The sequence below is a fragment of the Xiphias gladius genome, chromosome 24 (assembly GCF_016859285.1).
Source record: "Xiphias gladius isolate SHS-SW01 ecotype Sanya breed wild chromosome 24, ASM1685928v1, whole genome shotgun sequence".
NCBI lineage: Eukaryota > Metazoa > Chordata > Actinopteri > Istiophoriformes > Xiphiidae > Xiphias > Xiphias gladius.
In genome coordinates this window covers 12,684,406-12,704,379 of record NC_053423.1, presented here as the reverse complement: position 1 = coordinate 12,704,379, position 19,974 = coordinate 12,684,406, and the positions used below count along the sequence as shown (strand labels likewise).

At 41.3% G+C, this 19,974-nt stretch overlaps 1 protein-coding gene across 1 annotated transcript in view; it reads right to left on the bottom strand.

The window, feature by feature from the left end:
- The window catches only part of LOC120786441 (potassium voltage-gated channel subfamily KQT member 4), a 43,887-nt gene extending 23,913 nt beyond the window's left edge, over positions 1–19,974 (bottom strand). The window contains exon 1 of the mRNA XM_040121887.1: positions 19,673–19,974. Within this exon, the coding sequence (XP_039977821.1) occupies positions 19,673–19,974 (302 nt within the window). The remainder of the gene's footprint in view (positions 1–19,672) is intronic.

The following is a 19,974-nucleotide window of genomic DNA, read 5'->3' as shown; positions in this document are numbered from 1 at the left end:
GCAATCAAGTTTCTTTAGTCTTTTCATCAGGTGCAAGGATTTCGGCGATTTATCAGTACTTTCAACCAAAACAAAGAAACATTTCAGTGACTCTCTCCCAAAGAATGAGGATTAATTATGCGAGAAATTCCTTGAATTCCAGGCGACATTTCCAATAACAATATTGTTTTTTGATCTGGTTGTTTCCAGCATTTTATAGTTCCAAGGCACAATTCCAAATGCAATCATTTTTGGAATAATAAGACGACAAGAGGGAGAGAAACCAATCATCACAAACTCGCTTGTTAAATATTCCTACCGTTATTCACACTGTATAAAATATCCAACCTGATAAGCTACTTTCGAAACTGTAGAGTCTTACTAACATGTTTTTTTTTAGTTACCAGTAAAAAACATTTTCAAGTGCAGTAAGATAATTTCTCTTTTTTTCTTGTTTTCAGTGCAGTCAGCGTGCCTTAGCCAGGAGCTTCAAAATCATTAGGGCCAGCCCCTTAACACCGCACCACTTATTTAACCAGCAGAAAATTATATAATTATGGATAATATGGATCAAATAACTATATTTTGCCAGGGGTCACTCATAATGATCCAGAGAGAATTATCATCCGACTGCAGTAACCCCATGCTGAACAAAGCCTTTCATTTTGGCTCGCTCTCACCGCTCTCATCAACCTCATTTCCTGCTGTTTTCAGTGATAGGCTCTGACAAACCCAATGTGCGCTACCTACTCAGCACCAAACGACAGACACAGTTTACAACTACCTGGTGAACATAGCGGAGCATTTAGCAGCTATAGAGCCAGATATTTACCTCAGGATTTGATAGAAACCAAAAACAGGGTTTAAAAGGAGAGTGAATAGTGGACTTACATTCATTGGTTAGCAACTGTTTGGTAACACGCTTGTTAACAACTTCATAAGTTGATAATACGTCAGTATGGCTTTTACAGCTTGGTGTCCTATCCCCAGAAAAGGAATCCAATCAAAAACTCCTTCTGACAGTCCAATTTCGTAACTACGTATCAGGGACATGGAGGCTGTGGCCTATCCCAGCATGAATTTGGTGAAAGGGAGTGTTCACCTGGACTGTCAGTCACAATCAGAAACCTTGGAATAGTAAGTCACAGGACTCAATGCAGCATTGCTTTCGCCTAGTTGCTTTGAGCATTGACCAACCCGATGCACTACAGTTAAATTGGCTGTTAATAATGTTAATTTTAGACCGTACTTCAAGTCACTAAAACTTACATATCCCCAATGAAAATACAGAGAACGTGGCCTTGGTGTCTTTAGTGGCAGTTATGGCCCTGACTGCAATTTCTCATGTGAGAATCATCTTGAAACAAGTGACAATTATCTTTTGGAATTCATCAGTCCAGAAGTATCAAGAAAATGTTGCAAGACAAGCTGATGTGCACCGCAAACTAGAGATATTATCTTTCACTTGTTTTGAGAACAGGGACTTAGAGACTCAGCTCTACATGACAGAAGTTGTTAATATGTATTAGCAGGATAGAGGAACATAATTTGCGTTTGTGCGCACAATAATATCACCTGCACGATATACAGTAATGTAATTCAGTAAAAAAGCAATAGAAGAGTACTACACCACAGCCTCAAATATTATCAGGGTTGCTTTGGCCTGTTATTGTGTCTCCTCTGTATACTTAATCTTTCATATCTGCACCATGAGAAGCGCTCTTCTCATTATCAGTAATGACTCATTAGACAAACTGATTCATGCATCATAGTTAAGCAGCATTTTAATGTTTCTTGACACAGTTATCTTCCAATGTTGTATCTGTGCAGATACATTCACTTCTCATAAAAAAACCCTCCTGCGAGTTTGATTTTTTTTCTTCCACACATAAGGTACAATAAATTCATAATGTGAGAAAGGTTTCATGAGGACTGGGCAACCCTGTGTTAGTGTGTGTGTCCCTATTGTCTAACCTGACCTGGATTAATAGTAACTGCACACAGTTTCTCGGTGATTGGTGGTGCTTTCACCTGGTGGGAATATAAGATGAGTGTGTTTTTTACCACATCAGGACAATTCAGTGTGAAATTGTTCACATAAATTGTAGGAAATGTATGTGATTACAGAAAAAAAGAGGCTTGGAAAATCAGACCAGGTGATTTATATACACAAAATTGACATCAGTTGTCCACTAAACTGGAGAAAATGGTGACCATCATAAAGATCCTAATGAGGTAATAATTAGACGTAATCACCGACCCATGCACACGCACAACCTCACACTGAAGCACAACACACGCCTATCCAGAGGACGCGCTCCAGTGTCTCTGATGCTGTTTCTGATTCCTGCTATTTGCTGCTTATGGACTTGTTGTCAGTGAAGAGTACTATACAGAGCTGGGAGATGTGACCAGGGTGGAGGCGAAGTGCTGAGAGAGCTCTGACATTTAGCTGTGGTATTGTTACTAGCAGCAAGCCAATTAGCACGGATTCTACAAACCCTTCAGTAGGTGTATAGGCTGCCACTTCACACACCAGTGTGCTTGTATAATGCTGACATTTAACCATCGCAAGCTCAACCTTCACACGGCTTGGATAAGCAGCGCTGGCTGTTGGGGAAGCGTCATCGTTGATAGTAAAGATGGTAAAGGCAGGCAGAAAGGGCACCTGACACTTCTGAATATGTTTTTGTGTTGAACTACGGCGTTTGAAAGTGTGTTGCACTGAAGAACTTCAAACCTTCAACCACAAGATGTACCAGTAGAAGTCATGACCCGATCATGTGACTTCTCAGCGGTTTATTGGAACTGAAATACCCCAAGACCCAAAACACACGAACACCCTTTACTCCTTTACCCCCTTCCTTGACCGGGGCTACGACTGAATTTAGGCCAATCATCATTACTCTGTGGCAGGTCTAATCTTGTTACCATGGCAGCGGGGATCTCCAGTGATGGATTACAGAGGGTCAGGGGCAGCTGTCCAGGATTGAGAAACAACAAAAAGAAAGCAGTAACTGTAACATTTGAACTCTGGGTAATAGGATTGGCCCAGAAGTTTGTGGCAAGGGGTGTGAGAAAGAGAACCGGGGTCACACACAACTTTGATGGTCAGCTGATCTCGAGCAGGAGATGGTGGGATTTACAGAGGACACAATGGTCGCAGTAATGTTAGGGCCAGGGTTACTAATACCTAGGTTTGAGGTCATTTAAAGCATTGGCCGAAAATGATCTATGATCCCATCTGAATTAAGTACTGCTGCAGTTTATGCAAATTTTTATCAAATATTGGGCAGTCTTTGATTTTAATTATCAATATTTGAGAGTTAATGATAAACAGTGATGACATTGTTTCCAAATTACAACATTATCTTTGGCTTTTTTTGTTTTACAAAGTCTTGTTTCTTTTCATTTTAAGTTTTTTGGTCATTTTTGCCTTTAGTTGTTAGAGTACATTTGAGAATCGGAAAGGAAATGTTAGGTCAAAGAGATGAGGGTGACACGTAACAAAGTCCCCCAGCTGGACCGGATCCGGGACATTTCACAGAACTCCAGGCCACCGTGATGCCCTCAGTATCTTGTTATTTATTGGCTGACAACACTGACTTCCTCACAACTGAACTAAACAACTTAAACTATCCAACTCTTTCCTTTGTCCAAACTGGAAAAAGAAACAATCTTAATGGCTTTTGGGGACCAAAGGTAACTAAACAAACATCTGCATATGCATGGAAATTTGTTCCAGGAAGACAGCTAACATGGTAACATAGTCCCAAGGCAGAAGTGAAGTGGGGACATTGTGATCAACTTAAACCAGTAGCCACAAGGACACCATACACTGAAGATGTCTCTAAAATCCCTTACTTGTTAGGTTCAGAAAATGGTAAAAAAAAAAAAAAAAAAAAACTGTCCCAGTTCAAGATGTTGTCTTTAAATGTCCTGTTTGGTCCGACCATCAGTTCAAACCCCCAAAATATTCAGTTTACAAACACAGAATACTAAGGAAACCAGCAAACAGTTACATTAGAGAATTTAAATCATTGTCATTTTTTGTCATCATTCCCAGGTGTAAAGCTGCAGAAGTGTCATTTTTGTACCTAAAAAATGCTCCACAATTAACCACATGCCGTAGACACTACCCTTTTTTCACTGAAACTTTTTATCATAGACGCTACTGAACAGGCTCTGCAGCACTGCCACTATGTTGTCAGTTGGTAACCACAGCAGCGACCCCATGATCCCGAGGCTGGAGTTCCTCCTTTGATGGTGATCCCTGTGAGGGTATGGGACAGATACGCAGTAGCTATACGGGTGGTGAGTTCTGTGCTGAGGACCTAGAGTCCGCTTTGCTATCTGTCTGCTAACGTTATCTTTGCTGTTATTAAAGTCAAACACTGGTGCTCGGGTCGCATCACACGGAGGGGCTGTACTATGTTACTCCTTGGTCCCATGTCAGTGCTGCTATCCCTCCCTGTCAAACTAAATCTTTGTGTGTCTGTCTCTGCGTGTCTTTGTGTAACTGGCAGTGTCTTTATGCCATGTGTAATTTTAAGACAGAGTCCAGAACCATGTGAGACAGACTTACATCACCCTCCAGTGAAGCCCTGGAAAAACCACCTTCCACATAAAGATACCACACTCGCAGTGATTTTGCCAGTTTCCACAACCACTTTCTGAGCTGCAGCTATAACCACAAATCAAACATGTTGGCCAATACCAAGCGTTTTTTTGTTTTTACTCCTTGGATATTGAGCAATATCACTATCCACGGCAGTGGGCAAAAGAGCACAGCTAACATAGGATGCATTTTTTGTAGGATAAAGGGTACTGTCACTGCATCCGCTTATAGTAAACACATAGCAATGTTTTTATGATAAGAACTGTACAACTACTTTATATCACTCTGTAAAAACTGTTGACCCTTGTTCACTGACTCAGTATAGCACAGGAAGTATGTTTTCAACGCCTGGACTTGGCCTTCTGTTTGCTTAAATTTTGGGTAATAAATATCTCATGCTTGTACAGTGTAGTGTTTTTTTTTTCCCTCTGACAAACATCCCCTGTGGGCTAACAAAAACATGAATCAGGATAAAGAGCATTCATTAAGTTTACACTTTGTGTCCAAATACCAAGTCTGTCCTTCATGATACTAGACTTGATACTCAAACATAACTCAGTGCCTCCTACACGAGACATTTGCTTTCAGGATATCAGTATCACAACAGACTGATTATGTGGAGCTAATTAATGAATAACATGGAAAATAATTTCAAAATGTACTGATGTCTCCCTCAAACCCTCTCCTACGTATACATTACATTACATTGCCCTTTTCCTTTCATTCACACACTTTTCCATCCTCACCCTAACTTTCCCTCTCTCTTTTCTCCATTCCTTCTGTCATCTCCTCCTCTTCCTCGCTTTAGTGGTAGCTGAAGCAGAGCCAGGACCAGAGTGGACCACTTGTGTGCCTCTCAGCCACACCCACTGCCTTCTTTAACTCATTACAACCAATTAGGTGACAGGCCAGGGAAGGCAATGGCGGATGAGAGCAGAGAGATAATACTCTTGTGAATTATTCATCCTTCTACTGAATTTCACCCTACCTACACCCTGCTCCTGCTCTCTCACTGCACTGATCTTCCTCTGTCCCTTCAGTCTCTTAGATGACTCTCTCTTAGACTACATCCACAGTAAAGGCCAGGGTATGCTTGAAACAAGCTTGTTCGTCCAAAGTGTACAAAGTATTTATAGCTTTTCCAAATGACCATACTTAAAGGCAGGTCAAAAGCCTGCCATCATAGAGAGGGAGGAGACATGATGAATGGAAAAAAATTTGGATAATTTCAGTTACTCTCTCCTCAAAGGCATCCATTCTGATTGTTCACTCATTGTGTGAAGTGGGCATGTTTGCTGGATTGTCAGCCTCAGAAAGTGAGAAATTTGTCAGACACTGCCCCGCTAATTCCCTACTTCCGAGAGGCGTAGGGGGGTTTCATACACTCTTTGACAATTCAGAAAGCACTTTGGTTGAAGCATAAAGAGAACTTTGGCTGTAGTAGTCTTAGGGTTATATTTTTTGGTTGCACAGTGGTATGTATCATCTGGTATGTTTTATTGGCCTTGTCTGAAGTGCGCTCCGGGACAAATCACAATGCTCGGACGTCACAGGACACCATAAGGTCTGGAGGGGCCAAAATGATTGATTGATAAGTAGCAAAGATTGAGGGCAAAAGAGTGCACAGAAGAGACAGAGGAAGAGAGACAGAGAAAAGATATAGTAGAGTAATAGATGTATAGATAGAAATAGAAGTCAGGCTGAGAAGGGAAAAGTAGCAACGACCCCAAGGAGTGAGTATCAGACAGACAAGGAGATAGATAATGAGAAAAAATAGTGGACAAGAGAGAGAAAGAGCTGGCTGAATAATGGATTGGACAGACGAGGGGACAGTGAGACGAAGAGAGCCAGAATGGAAAAGAGAGAGAGATGAGGTATCGTCTGTGAGGTCTCATCACACACTTGCTGACATTGCTTTAATCTCAGGGCCAAGAGAAGACCAGAGGGCCCACCAACACACGCACCCACACTGTTTCACGGTGAACATGGTTAGCGACATTTAGAGACAGATTTCCTGTGTGTTTGTGTGTGTATGGAGCAGCATTAGAAGTTGGGGTTTTTTTTCGTTTATGTTTTTTGTTGCAAAGGGAGTAAAAAAACATAAGTCTGGCAGGACTCCTGCATGACATCATAACATATAAAAGTGAGGACAGTTTGATGTGACAGGTTTATGTTCATGTTTGTATTCCACACTCAACCATAACATAATCCTTTATGTTATAATACATTTCTGTGCTTTCTACACCAAAACATGTTTTGACATCAACTGAAACGTCTTCGCCATCAATAACCTCTCATTATGTTCAATCTCTGCTGTAAAAAGGAGTGAATTTGTGTGATGTGAGGCCAGAGCAGCAACAGAAGCAGCAGCAGATGCAGAGGACTTGGAAGATAGGGGCAAGATGACTTTTGGACAAAGGCTCTCTCCCTCCTGCTCTTGTTATAGTGACTGTTGACAAGGAACCTCCTCATGTAGTGAGTAACCAGGATAGAGAGAGAACAATAAAGAAAAGGAAAATCAAAACACATGAAGAGGCATAGAAGGAGGAAGAAAAAAATGGGAAAGATGGTATGAAGACAAATGGGTGCAGTTAAGAGAAAGAGAAAGCTCGAAGGTCTTTTGGCAATAGAGATGCAGAGATGCAGATTAAGCACATGAACTGAAAAAGTAACTGTCACACAAGAATAGAGGGAATGACATTGCAATCAAGTGAAGCAAATGTGCAAATAAGACATTTTAGAGTAGGAGGGGGTCGAATGCAGGAAGAAACAATCTCACAAGAGTAGCAGACAGCTTGTGTAATTATGGCTCCGTCGTTAACATTTGATTATTGTTTATGCTCTGCCCACAGTGCCATTGGCCAGGCATTTAAACACACACACAGACACACACACACACACATAAGCTATCTCCATAAACCTGTACATGCATGAATGCACACACATTATGCAAATGTGCACACGCCAATCAAGACCTTTTCTGACAGCATGCACACTCAGCCACATGAGCAATGGCACCACACATACACACATAGTATAAACGCAAGTTGCAAAGTGCTTTCTGCAGGCAAGGCAGACCTTATAAATACTGTCCTACATTGTGATTTTGTTTGAGCTCCGTCTCCATGGTGCTGCTTCCTCACATGTTTATAGTGACTGCCGTTATAAATTAAAATGATCTTAACAACACTTAAGCTAGGCCGTGCATGCAGGCGCAGCCATGCAGGGTCAACAGGAGAAAGAGACAGAGACCTATACTGGGCTATCCCAGGATATAGCGAGATAAGAGACAGAGACTGAGCAGAGAGAGAAGGACGAAGACTGGGAGAGAGGAGAAGAAAGAACAGGGTCCACTCCAGATGGCAAGTAAGATGTTAAGCAGCTCTTGACAATGGTATACTGAAAAACCCGAAGATGTTTTAGTGATGGTGGCTTGTGAGTGTATGTGCCTCTACAACTATGCATACATATCAGGCATGCCTGCACAGTCATGCAGCCTCCTCATCCTGAAAAATCTATAAACCACAGTGCTCAAGTGCATGATGGGGTTCAAGTTACTAACACCTGGACAGAATAAAATCTAATACCAGAAAAATAACCAGTCAGAGAGACACTGTCTGATACACAGAAGCTGTTGGGGCTGGAATTAAGCACATCAGTAAGAGTGGCCAACCTCTGCAGGGATATGCACCACAGATTATCTGTCTTTACTGTGTTCAAGTTCAATTTTCATTCAACTTTTACAGAGCTTTCAAGCGTATATCCGAACAGCAGTTTACATATGCGTGTCTACTTTCGCATTTTCACATTTAAAAACCTCAATGACCTAAGCTGAGTTTACAATTTACCTCCTTGCAGCCAAAGAACCAATAAATACCCAACAACAAGGGTTGTACAATATGACAATATATACTCGTATTAACAGAAAATATCTTTCAGTTTGCTAGGCGATTATGAACAATATTCTAATCAATAACAAGGACACTTTTATCTGATTTTATATGATTTTTGAATCCATGTGATGAAGCACCTAACTTGCTCAGGTATTTCATTTTCTAGATCAACCAGAGAAAGACAAACGTGTGTGGTCTTTTTATGCATAAATCGTTGATATACAGTTTCTTGATTGATTTTCCAAGAAATGTATTATATCACAATTGATAATGATATTATAATAAATATAAATTAACATATATCACAATCAAGGATTTTATCCATATGACCTTACTCCAACTGACAGTAAATAATTTGAGTTACATGTCAGCTCACTTCAAGCTTGTCTCGGAAACGTCTTTAAAAAACACATTTCCTGTTATGTTTAGATTCCTATCTGAGTTTTGCACCAGTAGGTAAACCTTTCACCTTCCAAATTCATCTTATACTTTAACCCTTCAAAGTCCCTGTCATGTAGACCAGTGAATGCACTACAGATTATCCTGTCATGGTCACTGTCAAAGTCACTGTCATGTAGACCAGTAAATGAAATAAGAAGGTTTGGCTTTCCCACATTTGTATAAACTAACATGTTAATTCCTTATCAGTGGTTAGCTACAGAGTTAGTTTCACATAATTCAGTATCTGCTGATCACTGGCATATGCAGCTGAAGCCACCCATTAAGGCCGGGCCTTAAGTGTGCTGCTGAGAGATAATGGCAATGCTAAGCTATTGATTTATTTTCTGCCTGCCTTACGGTCTTCACAGACGCTGGCAACACACAGACCCTGCGTCATAAGCACCCTTCAACATTTTTACTGACAATGACCACCTCGGTGAAAGCACAGCACCCTCCCATCCATTGAAGTCCTGATACTTTTTGTCATTGACCAGATAAGTGAAACCGCGGGTGCCAATCTTGAGCTCAGCAAGCACCTGATTGTGAACAATGGAGAACGAATTTGTGTGAAAACTCCCATGCTGAGCTAAAGGGGATTGTTACTGTATATAAGGTGACAGTGTGCCAGTTGTCTGACTTTATATACAAACAGGACTTAGTTGTGGCTGCTCAGTGGCACGGCAACTGTGCAACATTTACGAAAGATGACAATACAGAGCAGCTTCCCTTTGGCTTGTGACACAACCCATTTCCAATTGAAAGAGAGTCAGACTTTACTGGCAGGGTTGTCTATTGTCTCCAAAGTCCTAATTGTCCTGTCTGATTTAACTGCTGGGGTTCAGGGTTTTGACGGTCCAGCGCAACATTGATTTAAAACAGTAAAGTGCGAGAGCCAAACTGGTGGCAGAGCAGTAAAGACTTCCGAGAGAAAGCTTCCAAAAGCCAGCCAAGAGGAAAGGTGTTGGGTGAAATTTTGCATTGAAACAGAGGGAAGGTAATGTCAATCCACCACCACAAATCAGGATTTAAACAGTGCACTGAAATCTTGTCTGATGATTTTTCTCTTTTTTCTCATTTTGCCATATTGTGCAAACATACAGACTGGGGGTGGGAATTTTCAGAGTAAATGCTAGGCAGCTCAACAACATTATTTCTTAAACTAAAATTTGTGCCTTAAAAGGAGACCTTCTTCCTTTAAAAAAAATTAACAAACGAACAAAAAAAAGGCCACAATAGGTCGTCTGTGCAAGCAGCTTATTACAACCCATAGTACCATTTTATTGTTGGGCGACCTCCAGCAGACGTAGTAATTATGATGGGAGTAAAGGAGAAAGTTGGGTGAAGCTATATAAAGAACAACAAAGTCCACGTCAGGAGGAGGTTGGTGTGGATGGATGGGTTGATACAGAACTCTGACACGGGAAACCGCTATTCATTTCCCTTTAGTCATCATTGTTTCTTTTAAACATGACCATTCAACAACCTTAACGGCGTGTTTATTACCGTAACCATGACTACATTGTCCTCTAAGATTTAGAAAGTGCTTATTTTAATCCAAACCATGATCTTTTCCTAAACCTTAAGAAAGTTGTTTTTGTGCTTAAACCTAACCAAACCGGTGTTTATTATTGTAACCCTGACAATGAAGATCCGGTACGCCTGCCGCCGTAGGGGTGCTGTTTCAGGAGACGCTCCTGGGGGTCATATCGGAGGGTAGGGACAAACAACCTACATGGTCATTCTGGTTGGAGGACTTGTTGCTTAAAAGATATGCTTCACAAACAAGTCCTCTCTCTAAATTGGCGAGTCCGATACTTGAAGTGGCAGGTGCTACTAGTACATTAACATAAAAATATAAAATAAATTTTTTTGAGCATGCTATAAGCGACATGTAGTTTGGACAAAAATATAGGCTCCTGAGAACACAGGGGATACACTGACAATAAAAAAGTTCCTCACCTACAGCAGTTTGTATGAATGACTACTACAAGAAAATGACAAAACAATTTGTCAGTATTTGCAGATCCTGTAGTATGTCTACTTGAGCAGACTTGCCACCACTGCAGATATTGCCGCTGCCATACATTGTAGAGATAGAGAGATGTAATAATAAGATATAAAGTAGAAAGGAGCTGGGAGGCTGCCTCTGGATTTTCCTGGCTGAGAAAGCAGATCTGGAGTGTTTAGAGGATCTTGCCTAGTCAAAATAAACTCTTGGCATTTCCCTTAGACCCTCCCGGCCAAATGCCACAGTATCCCTGGCCCGCTTCAGCGACAATAACATTACATAAACACAGATTACTGCAGATTAAGGGGTGTCAACACCCCTACTGATCACCTATCTGAAGGAGAATGAAACACAACAATTGTCTGTGGCTCAAGGTCTCTGCTGAGTGTGTGTGAGTGTGTGTGTGTGTGTTGTGTGTGTGTGTGTGTGTGTGTGTGTGTGTGTGTGTGTGTGTGTGTGTGTGTGTGTGTGTGTGTGTGTGTGTGTGTGTGTGTGTGTGTGTGTGTGTGTGTGTGTGTGTGTGTGTGCGCGTGTACATGTCTTTCTATGGTTGTGTGGAAATGTTTTGGTTTGTTTTGGCTCTCACAACTTCAAGATGCTGTTTGAGGGTTAAAACTTGGTTTTAGGGTTCTGGTTAGGTTAGGTTTAGTTTTAGGCATTTAGTTGTTAGGGTAAGAGGCTAGGGAATGCATTATGTCAATGAGTGTCTTCATAACTAATATTAGATGAGCATGTGTCTGTGTCTGTGTGTGTGTGCATGTATATTGCATTTCATGTTCAACATTTTTATGTATTCTGCGCTGCCTAGGAACTAAAGAACAGTACTTAGCTTTCCCGCTGATGGTGTTTGTGTTGTGTGTGTGTGTGTGTGTGTGTGTGTGTGTGTGTGTGTGTGTGTGTGTGTGTGTGTGTGTGTGTGTGTGTGTGTGTGTGTTTGTGTGTGTGTCCTCCTCTCTTGGGGGGAAACCTGATTCTTGGTCAGCCTTCCCAGGACAGACAGTGCCCTCCCTGTGGAGACACATTTTGCCCCGAAAGGAGAAATTAATACAGCAACTAACCTCGACTCTCCAGTGTCTCCAACTCACTGCTGTTCTCCTCTCCATAATTTTACCCTCCATGCACACCCAAATCACTTATATCCTATTACAAGCCCTTGCTTCCTTTGAAGGACAACACGGCTATGGACACCTCTAAAAACGGGGATGTTTTCTTTACATTTTAGTCAACTTTCTCTGAGTATAATGTATGTTCCTGACATATCCTCCCATCTTTTTACTCTCCCTGTTGGCTTTGAAGAGACTAAGTTCAAGGGCTGCTGTTGTTGTAAAGGACAAGCAAAAAGAGAATTTTCCTACAGGAGTCGATAGATTATAACATTATTATCATGGCCATTCATCCTTTGCAACCAAAATTATTCTCCCTCCTACTCCAGGTAGCAAGCCACTCCACGGAAAAATAAAGTTACAGCGTGGCAGGCAAGGAGGTTACAGCAGTTGCTGCACAATGTGAGAGGCTAAGTGTAAACGTGGCACAGGGAGGACCTCAAGATTTTTTAAAAGGTGAAAAAAAAAACCCATCAGGATAACATAGAGGCATGTGCAGCTAGGGGAATTAGTGTAATTTACTCAAATAAATTAAATATTTACCCACATGCCAGAGTAGTGGACACAATTCCATTAGTGAATAATAAACAAAAAATAAATAAATCCTTCTCAAACTCTAATTTTTTAAATTATTATTAAGGTATTCTTTCTCTAAATTCTACTTTCTGGCTCAAAATATGTGTCTTTTTAAAATAAAACTGAACAGCAATGAAGCTTTTGGCATATTTTTAAGCAGAAAGATAAGGATCTTTGAAATAACAAATAATGGATTTGCCCCTACAAAGGCCTTTAAAATATTGTTTTATATCCCAGATAAACTTTTGCCCTTTCAGGAGGCGCAGCCACACCAAGTCAAGACATCTTAAATCAAAAATGACTTTGTGCCTGTCTCCAGAACTGTGATTTTAAAATCTCAAGAACAATGCCCAGTCCAGTTACTCTGGCCTTAATCTCATTAGCAGCTTGACTGGATGTTGGTTCCTCCTTCACTCAAATCAAAAGGAAATGCCAAAGATGCTCTATCAAAGAAGTATTACTGGGGCCGCACTGTTGGTGTGTCTCTACAGTAGACTCTAAATACTGGAGATCCTTCGAGTTCTTTACAGTTGCTAAGTATATATCCAATCACCAATTTACTGATTGTGTAAAATAAAATTCTACCAGTTTAAGGTAGTCACAACTTCTAAATATTAGGAGGTGGGTTTATTCACTCTCCAGAATTATGCTTAATTTATTGACCAAAGTCTCAGATTTAGAGGTGATTATTTTTCTTATCAATTAAATATCCGCTTTGTCCAAAAATTGTTAGAAAATAGTGGAAAATGTCATTATAATTTCCCACAGACAGGCCAAAGATATTCAATTAGCTATCATTTATTACAAAGAAAAGCAGTAAGTCACCACATTTGTGAAGACAAAAAGGAAAATGTTTGGCATTTTTGCCTCAAAAATGACTGAAATGATTAATCAGTTATCAAAACAGTTGCCAATTTAATTTTCTGTTAGTCAACCAATCAATGAATCTACTAATCGTTGCAGACTTACTAACTTGTCACTTGTACATATGTAACTATTATTACTTATTCATCTATGTATTACTGTATTTATCCTCCTCAGTTAGACAGGGTAGTACAGCAAATGAGAGATGATATTCCCACTGAGGAGGAAAGGGAAGGAGGGAATGATGGAGGAGAGAGAGCGAAGGAAGAGCTAAGGCATTTGGCCATAAAGGATTCTTAATGGAGCAGAATTTACACAACCTGCTGAGGTGAACAGATTAAAAAAAAACGCAGCGGTAAATGAACAGCAAACATCCAATCTGCAGTCCTGAGCAGGTTAAAACCCCACACAAAGTGCAGAGTGGCTTTCTCCCGTCACCATTTTATGGTGCCACTTCCCCCCTCCTCTCCACCCTTCTGTTACTTAGTCATCAATAAAAACACATTCATGTGCTGACTAAAAAAGCAAACAACAAAACAAAAAGCTATTTTCTTGCGTTACTCTGACCATTAATAATAAAAAAAGGTCCAACAGCAAACGCATCAGTGGTTTTTGGCGGATGCTGGAAGGGGGGGTGACTTTAGTGGATTCTGTGACGCGCGGTTGAAAACCTGGAAAAGCAGGCCAGACTGTTTCCATGACCCATGCTTGCTCAAAGTGGAGACAAATGGGAGGGAAAACTGCAAGAATAGACAGATGGAGGGAACACATTCAATCAACAAGCTGTCTGAGCTAAATGAGTTTAATAATGTCAGAAAGGCAATTCAACTTTAATGAAAAGCTTGCAAGATGCACTCTGCGTACAGAAAAAAAAGATGTGCGAAGAATAAACATAACCATATAGATATTTCAAAGCCTCGTTGAGTAAACATCATTGGAGAGGTCATGGAGAGCATTAGGCCGCAAGTCCTGTTGTGTGTATCTTCCTCCACATCTATAAATAAGGTGGCTTTAGGCTCAGGCTTTCATAAACAGACACCATCACCGTTGCTTGTGCCATAAAAGGTTAAAGTGAAGGTATTCCCACACACCATAGAGACTGAAGGGTTTATCTGGAGAAGGGAGTCAGGGAGAGAGAGAAGTGAGTGTCCGGGGCAGTTAGACTAATGATAATTTCATTTCATTCAAGCATAAACAATGCATTATTAAAAGCTTCAAACGATTTGCAAGCACCAAATTTTTCTCTCACGCATTCAATTATTTCAGTTAGGTGTATGTGTTTGACATTACAACCAAGTGATGGTTTGCAAGAAAGACATCTTAAAGGTAAACTCCAGTGATTTGGTTTCGCTCTTGCAGTAAGTTTGGTGACTCACAAGAGATAGATTTAAAACAGAATGGCCAGAATTGAAGAAGCATAGGCCAAGATACACTGAGCTTCAGTTTCTATTATGGGTAAGACTCTAGAAACACATTCGATCCTACACTTTCTATGATGCAACTCGATGCAAAACGTCTTTTCGTCAGATCCACCCTCCCTGATAAACTCCACTTTGTAACACAGGGTTTCTGGAGACTGTCCCCTGAGGAAAGACAACGGCATCAGTTGTCTCAGCAAGTGCCCCCAAAATGACACGTGTTTACGATCAAGACAAAAAAGCCCTCTAGTGGCTGCAGTAAGTATGACGGTAGCAAAGAAGGAAGTCAGCTGGCGTTTTTACAGAAAGGCAAAGTTTATGAAGGGATGAGGTTGGATGGATGGATGTGCCAACAAAACATTTGACTTTTACATGGGAGACCACTGTTTGTTTCCTTTTTCAAACTGATGGTCAACTTTAGTTTCATTTAACCATGACTGTGATCCTTACCTTACTTCAACCTCCGGTTAATTATTGTAGCTATGATGACAAAGGTCCAGTTTAACCCAAACTATGACGTTCCCTAAAACTAACAACGTCGCTTTGGACCTAGACCTAACCAAACTGTAAGCACAGTGTTGTCACATTATAAAACAGATTTATTTTTGGACAGTTTTGGAAGGAACAGACATATGATGTTGTCCCATTGACGACTGCCAAAATAACCCCCGACGACGTCACTAGGGCATATCATCGGGGTTACTTTCTCAACTTTGACTCCTTCAGAGCTACAGACGACATCATTCAGCGGTTTTCACAGGCGGAGTAGTACTCCTCGTGAAAAGTAAGCTCATTTTGATGTGTTAAATTCATCAAGTTCCCCTTTAACTTGAGCACAGCCAATGAACAGACGGCTACATGATATTCTCTAGAACAAATTTTTTCTATACTCTCAATTAGCCTGTCAGGAGTCTTAGCACAGAACTCCTCATAAAAAAACTACTTTTAAAGACATTTTTCTCTGCCCTACTCAGACAGATGATACTACTCAAGCTCGGGTCTAAAAACTCCACATTACTCCCATGTATAATTTTGCCCTACATCTCTGCTCTACCTCTATGAGACATCAATAATATATGACCGGTATATTTTCACCCTCCTTAGAACAAATCAATCATTCTGGCTGGTCAGTGCTCGGTCTTTTTCCTGTCCACCAACAAGCACTATTACTGTATATTCAGGCTGGGGTCCAGAGGAATGCTGCACAAAGCCAGAGACTTAAGATGGAGTATGGCAGCCAAAGCCAACGTCAAGACGTGACATGGCTTCTCGGATATCTACTGTGCTGGTAATAGTTGGCAGTGTGTAGTAGGACCTGATCAGAGACTGGTGGGCTAAACTGGAGTTCTATGGGCCCAAAGGACGTCCTGCCGGCGGCCTAATGTGATAGATCATGCGTGGCAATGCCTATGGCGAAAAAGGGGTGAGGGGTCAAAGGTGAGTGGAAACACTGAAACCAATCCTTTTGAATGTTGTCCGTCATATGCGAAGCTCAGAGAGCAAGTTTACAAACAGACACTCCACATGCATAAACACACACACACACAGAAATGACAGTGCTAGTAGTAGAGCTGAAACTATTTGTCAATTAAACGTATAGGCAATGGACAGAAAATTAATCTGCAACAATTTTGATAATCTATTATTCATTCAAGTCCATTATCAAACAAAAATGGCAATCATTTTCTGTTTCTTTTATCTGTTTTATATTATTGTAAACTTAATATCTTTGGGTTTTAAACTGTTGGTTGGGCAAAACAGGACATTTAAAAGCAGCACCCTGGCCTCTGGGAAAATGTCATAGGAAATCATCACTATTTTCACACTTTTTTAAGATAAATATTTAATCACAAAAATAATCAAACAGATTAATCAATGATAAAAATAATAAAAAATAGCTTGTCAAACCAAACTTTCTTGCCGGGCTTCTGGTGTTTGTACAAAGGTTAACAGACTTAACCAGCTCAGACAAGCAGACCAACCCTCCTGCTGATATTGTACATTTACTGCAGGTGAAACAAAGAGAAGGGATTCAAAGGTGACAAAGAGGTCTTGAGCTTTTACTGTGAGTGAGTGAAGGGACCACAACAAGACAAGGGGCACTTAACATCTCAAATGGTCCACGCATCATTCGAAGCAGAGCCTCGGCAAGTGCAAGAACCTGCCGCGTGTCCAAGCAACCGGTCAGGTCGGCAGGCAAAGGAATTCTATTGTCTCTTTTAATACGTTTCTGTGTCTTTACCCCTCCCTGTTTTCTAGATAATGTAGAAAACAAGGCTCTTAGTGGAATCTGCCCGCCTAACTAATGCCAGGATTCGAGGAGGAGAGGAGAGGGGAGGAGAGACTGGGCGCCAGTTCTGAATTAGCATACAGCTGTTACACTTGCAGTAGAGAGAGTCTGAAGAAGTGTTTCATCAAGAAGAGACAGCTGACATGTGAAACTATTTACAACAATGTAACCTGAACCGCTTTAGAAGGCAGGATGTTAAAGCTACCCAAGACCTTTATCTAGCAGAGAAATCTGTCCCTGTGAGGGTGCATCTTGTGTGCAGCTGTGACAGCAATAAGGAGGGTTGAGGAGTGTGGTGGGACTTAAGTGGGTGCACGTGAAGAGACATTACAGTAGAGAGCAACACACCCCTTTTCCATACACACTCCAACACACACCTGCAAAGAGAGGCTCTTTGAAGCAACACATCTGTTCCAGCATCCCCCCATTACAAGGCAGGACTAATTAAAGGATCTAGGCAAGTTAGCACAGCGCCCCACACAGCAGTGTATGGTTTAATTTAATTACAATAGATAAACGCCACCTTAATTGAGCTTCATCATTCAATGAATTTGCCTCACACATGGTACAGCTCTCAGCATGGTGAGCGCCTCACATGCAATTAATCAAAAAAATGCACAGCTCAGGGTTATATGGTATCATGGGAATGGTTCACTCAGGTGCACATATGTGCACCCAACACACTTCATGTCAAAGTGCAGGGATTTCTGAAAAGCTTAGTAAGTTTTAGTCTCACGTACATTTTGTAATCCGTTAAGTGGGCGAAATTAAACAGGCCATCGCAGAGGCAGCTCACTTCTAAAGTCAGTCCAGCTCTGTCTTTGAGGCCGTGGCATCTGAAACATGATCTGGGCACCTCGGAGCCCCTGCCCTGCCTCTGTGTCAGAGAAATAACAACAATGGCAGAGCTGCCATCCACTCTAAAACCCAGTAATGTCAGGGAGAATGTCACTGGCAACAACCCGGCACAGGGCTCTTAACAAGAACACCCCACGTGGAAGTGGTACATGTTGTTCTGTGTGTTCTGCAAAGACATGTTTTCAGTCTTGTGGGAATTAAATACAAAACAGAAAGTAAGATGTGAAAGAGGTGGAGTGAAAGAGGTGAAAGAGGTTTGCCGACCTGCGCTCACTAATGTGCTGATGGTGTATGAAGAGAACACATATGAGAGTCACGGCCCTGCAACGGGATTTCCCTCTTTTATAAACACATGATAGCATTGGCAGGGGGCAGCTGTACTTGTCTAAACAACAACACAGAAAACAGGGCCCAGTCCAAGGAGCTCCCTCACATAATGCTCTGTCCCCTATGTGCCAAACACAGACACTGCTGGAAGACAGCTGCTGGTGCACAACTGTCCTGGGCTTCACTTAAAAAGAGACTGAAACATACTTGCACCGAGTGACCTATCATTCACACCATTTTTTTTCACCACAGTTTTTTCTGTGAAGCTATTAAAGAGGTTAAATTTAACTTCTAAATGGGTACAAATGCAACCAAATGACAATTCAATATGGGACAATTTTATGTCCTGATTAAATGAGGTCTGCATGCTTTACATATTAGTCCTGGGTTGTAGGTCTGTCAGAGGGAAGCAGGCACTGCCACCAGTGAGCTCATACTTTTCCAGTGTTTACATGTTGTATACATTATAGCGCATTTGGCACAGAGGTACTTTAAAACCCTGACAGAATATTTTCTACAGTGGGGGAGATGCTTTTATTTGAGATCTATGTTTGGTGCATGTGTTTAGTTGGTGAGATTTTGCCTCATCAGGTTAATAAGCTATATACTGGGTTTCAAAATGAATTGCAGTGGGGTTTTTTTTTTTTTAACTGATGTATTATTTACTTCAGCTGTCATAAAAATGTCCAGTCCAGTCAGCATAAAGTTTTTAACTACACCTATAACAACACAGGTGTTATTTTTTACTCCCTGTCATTACAAACCAGCATGTATTTCAACTCAGTACTCGAGCATATCAACATAAAGAAAAACTGAAACACACTGCAAGGTAAGTGATTAAAAAATATGACTATCAGCAGGTTTCAAAATGTTTACAAAAGGACTTTTATTTATATATATTTTTTTAAAAAAAGCCAATTATCCCCTGTGGATTTCGGAAAAAATTAAATGTAATATCCAAGGTCCTCCTGATGATTTAATCAGACAGAGTCAAGGGGAAATCGAACAGCAGACCCCGTGTTGAGATGATGTATGGCATACGGACGTGCTAATTGAGGCATAAGCAACTCTGCTTGGTTAATTGGAAACTTCATCAAATGACTGCTGGCGTATACTGACCCAAGCACGGGGCTGGAGAAAACGTCTAATGAAGCCTATCTCCTAGCGTGCAGGTCCATTCACAAACACTGTGTGACTTGAAAATGTTGGAACACTAAAGAAAATACGCGTAGAGTTTGGGATGTGTTTCAATAAAAACAATGAGTCTATAGGCTAAGGATGATGAAGATAAACTTACATGAATGCATGGTAGATGAATGCCCATCCTCTCGGTCTTTCCAGCACGTTGTACAGGCAGTTTTGCAACTTTCTGTAGCGCTTGTTTGAAGCGGATGTGTTGGCCCGGGGTCCGGGCGGCCCGGGCCGCGGGGTGCCGAGCAGACCCGTGCGGTGAGACGGGTGTCCGCGCTCCGGGGTGGACGGCTCGCTTCTCTCCGTGTGGACAGCGGTGAGAGCCACGAACTCTACCCGCCTGTCGTCGTTCGGAGCCGGGGGCGCCAGCATTTTGAGGCCGCCGTTGTTTGACGGACTCCCTAACAT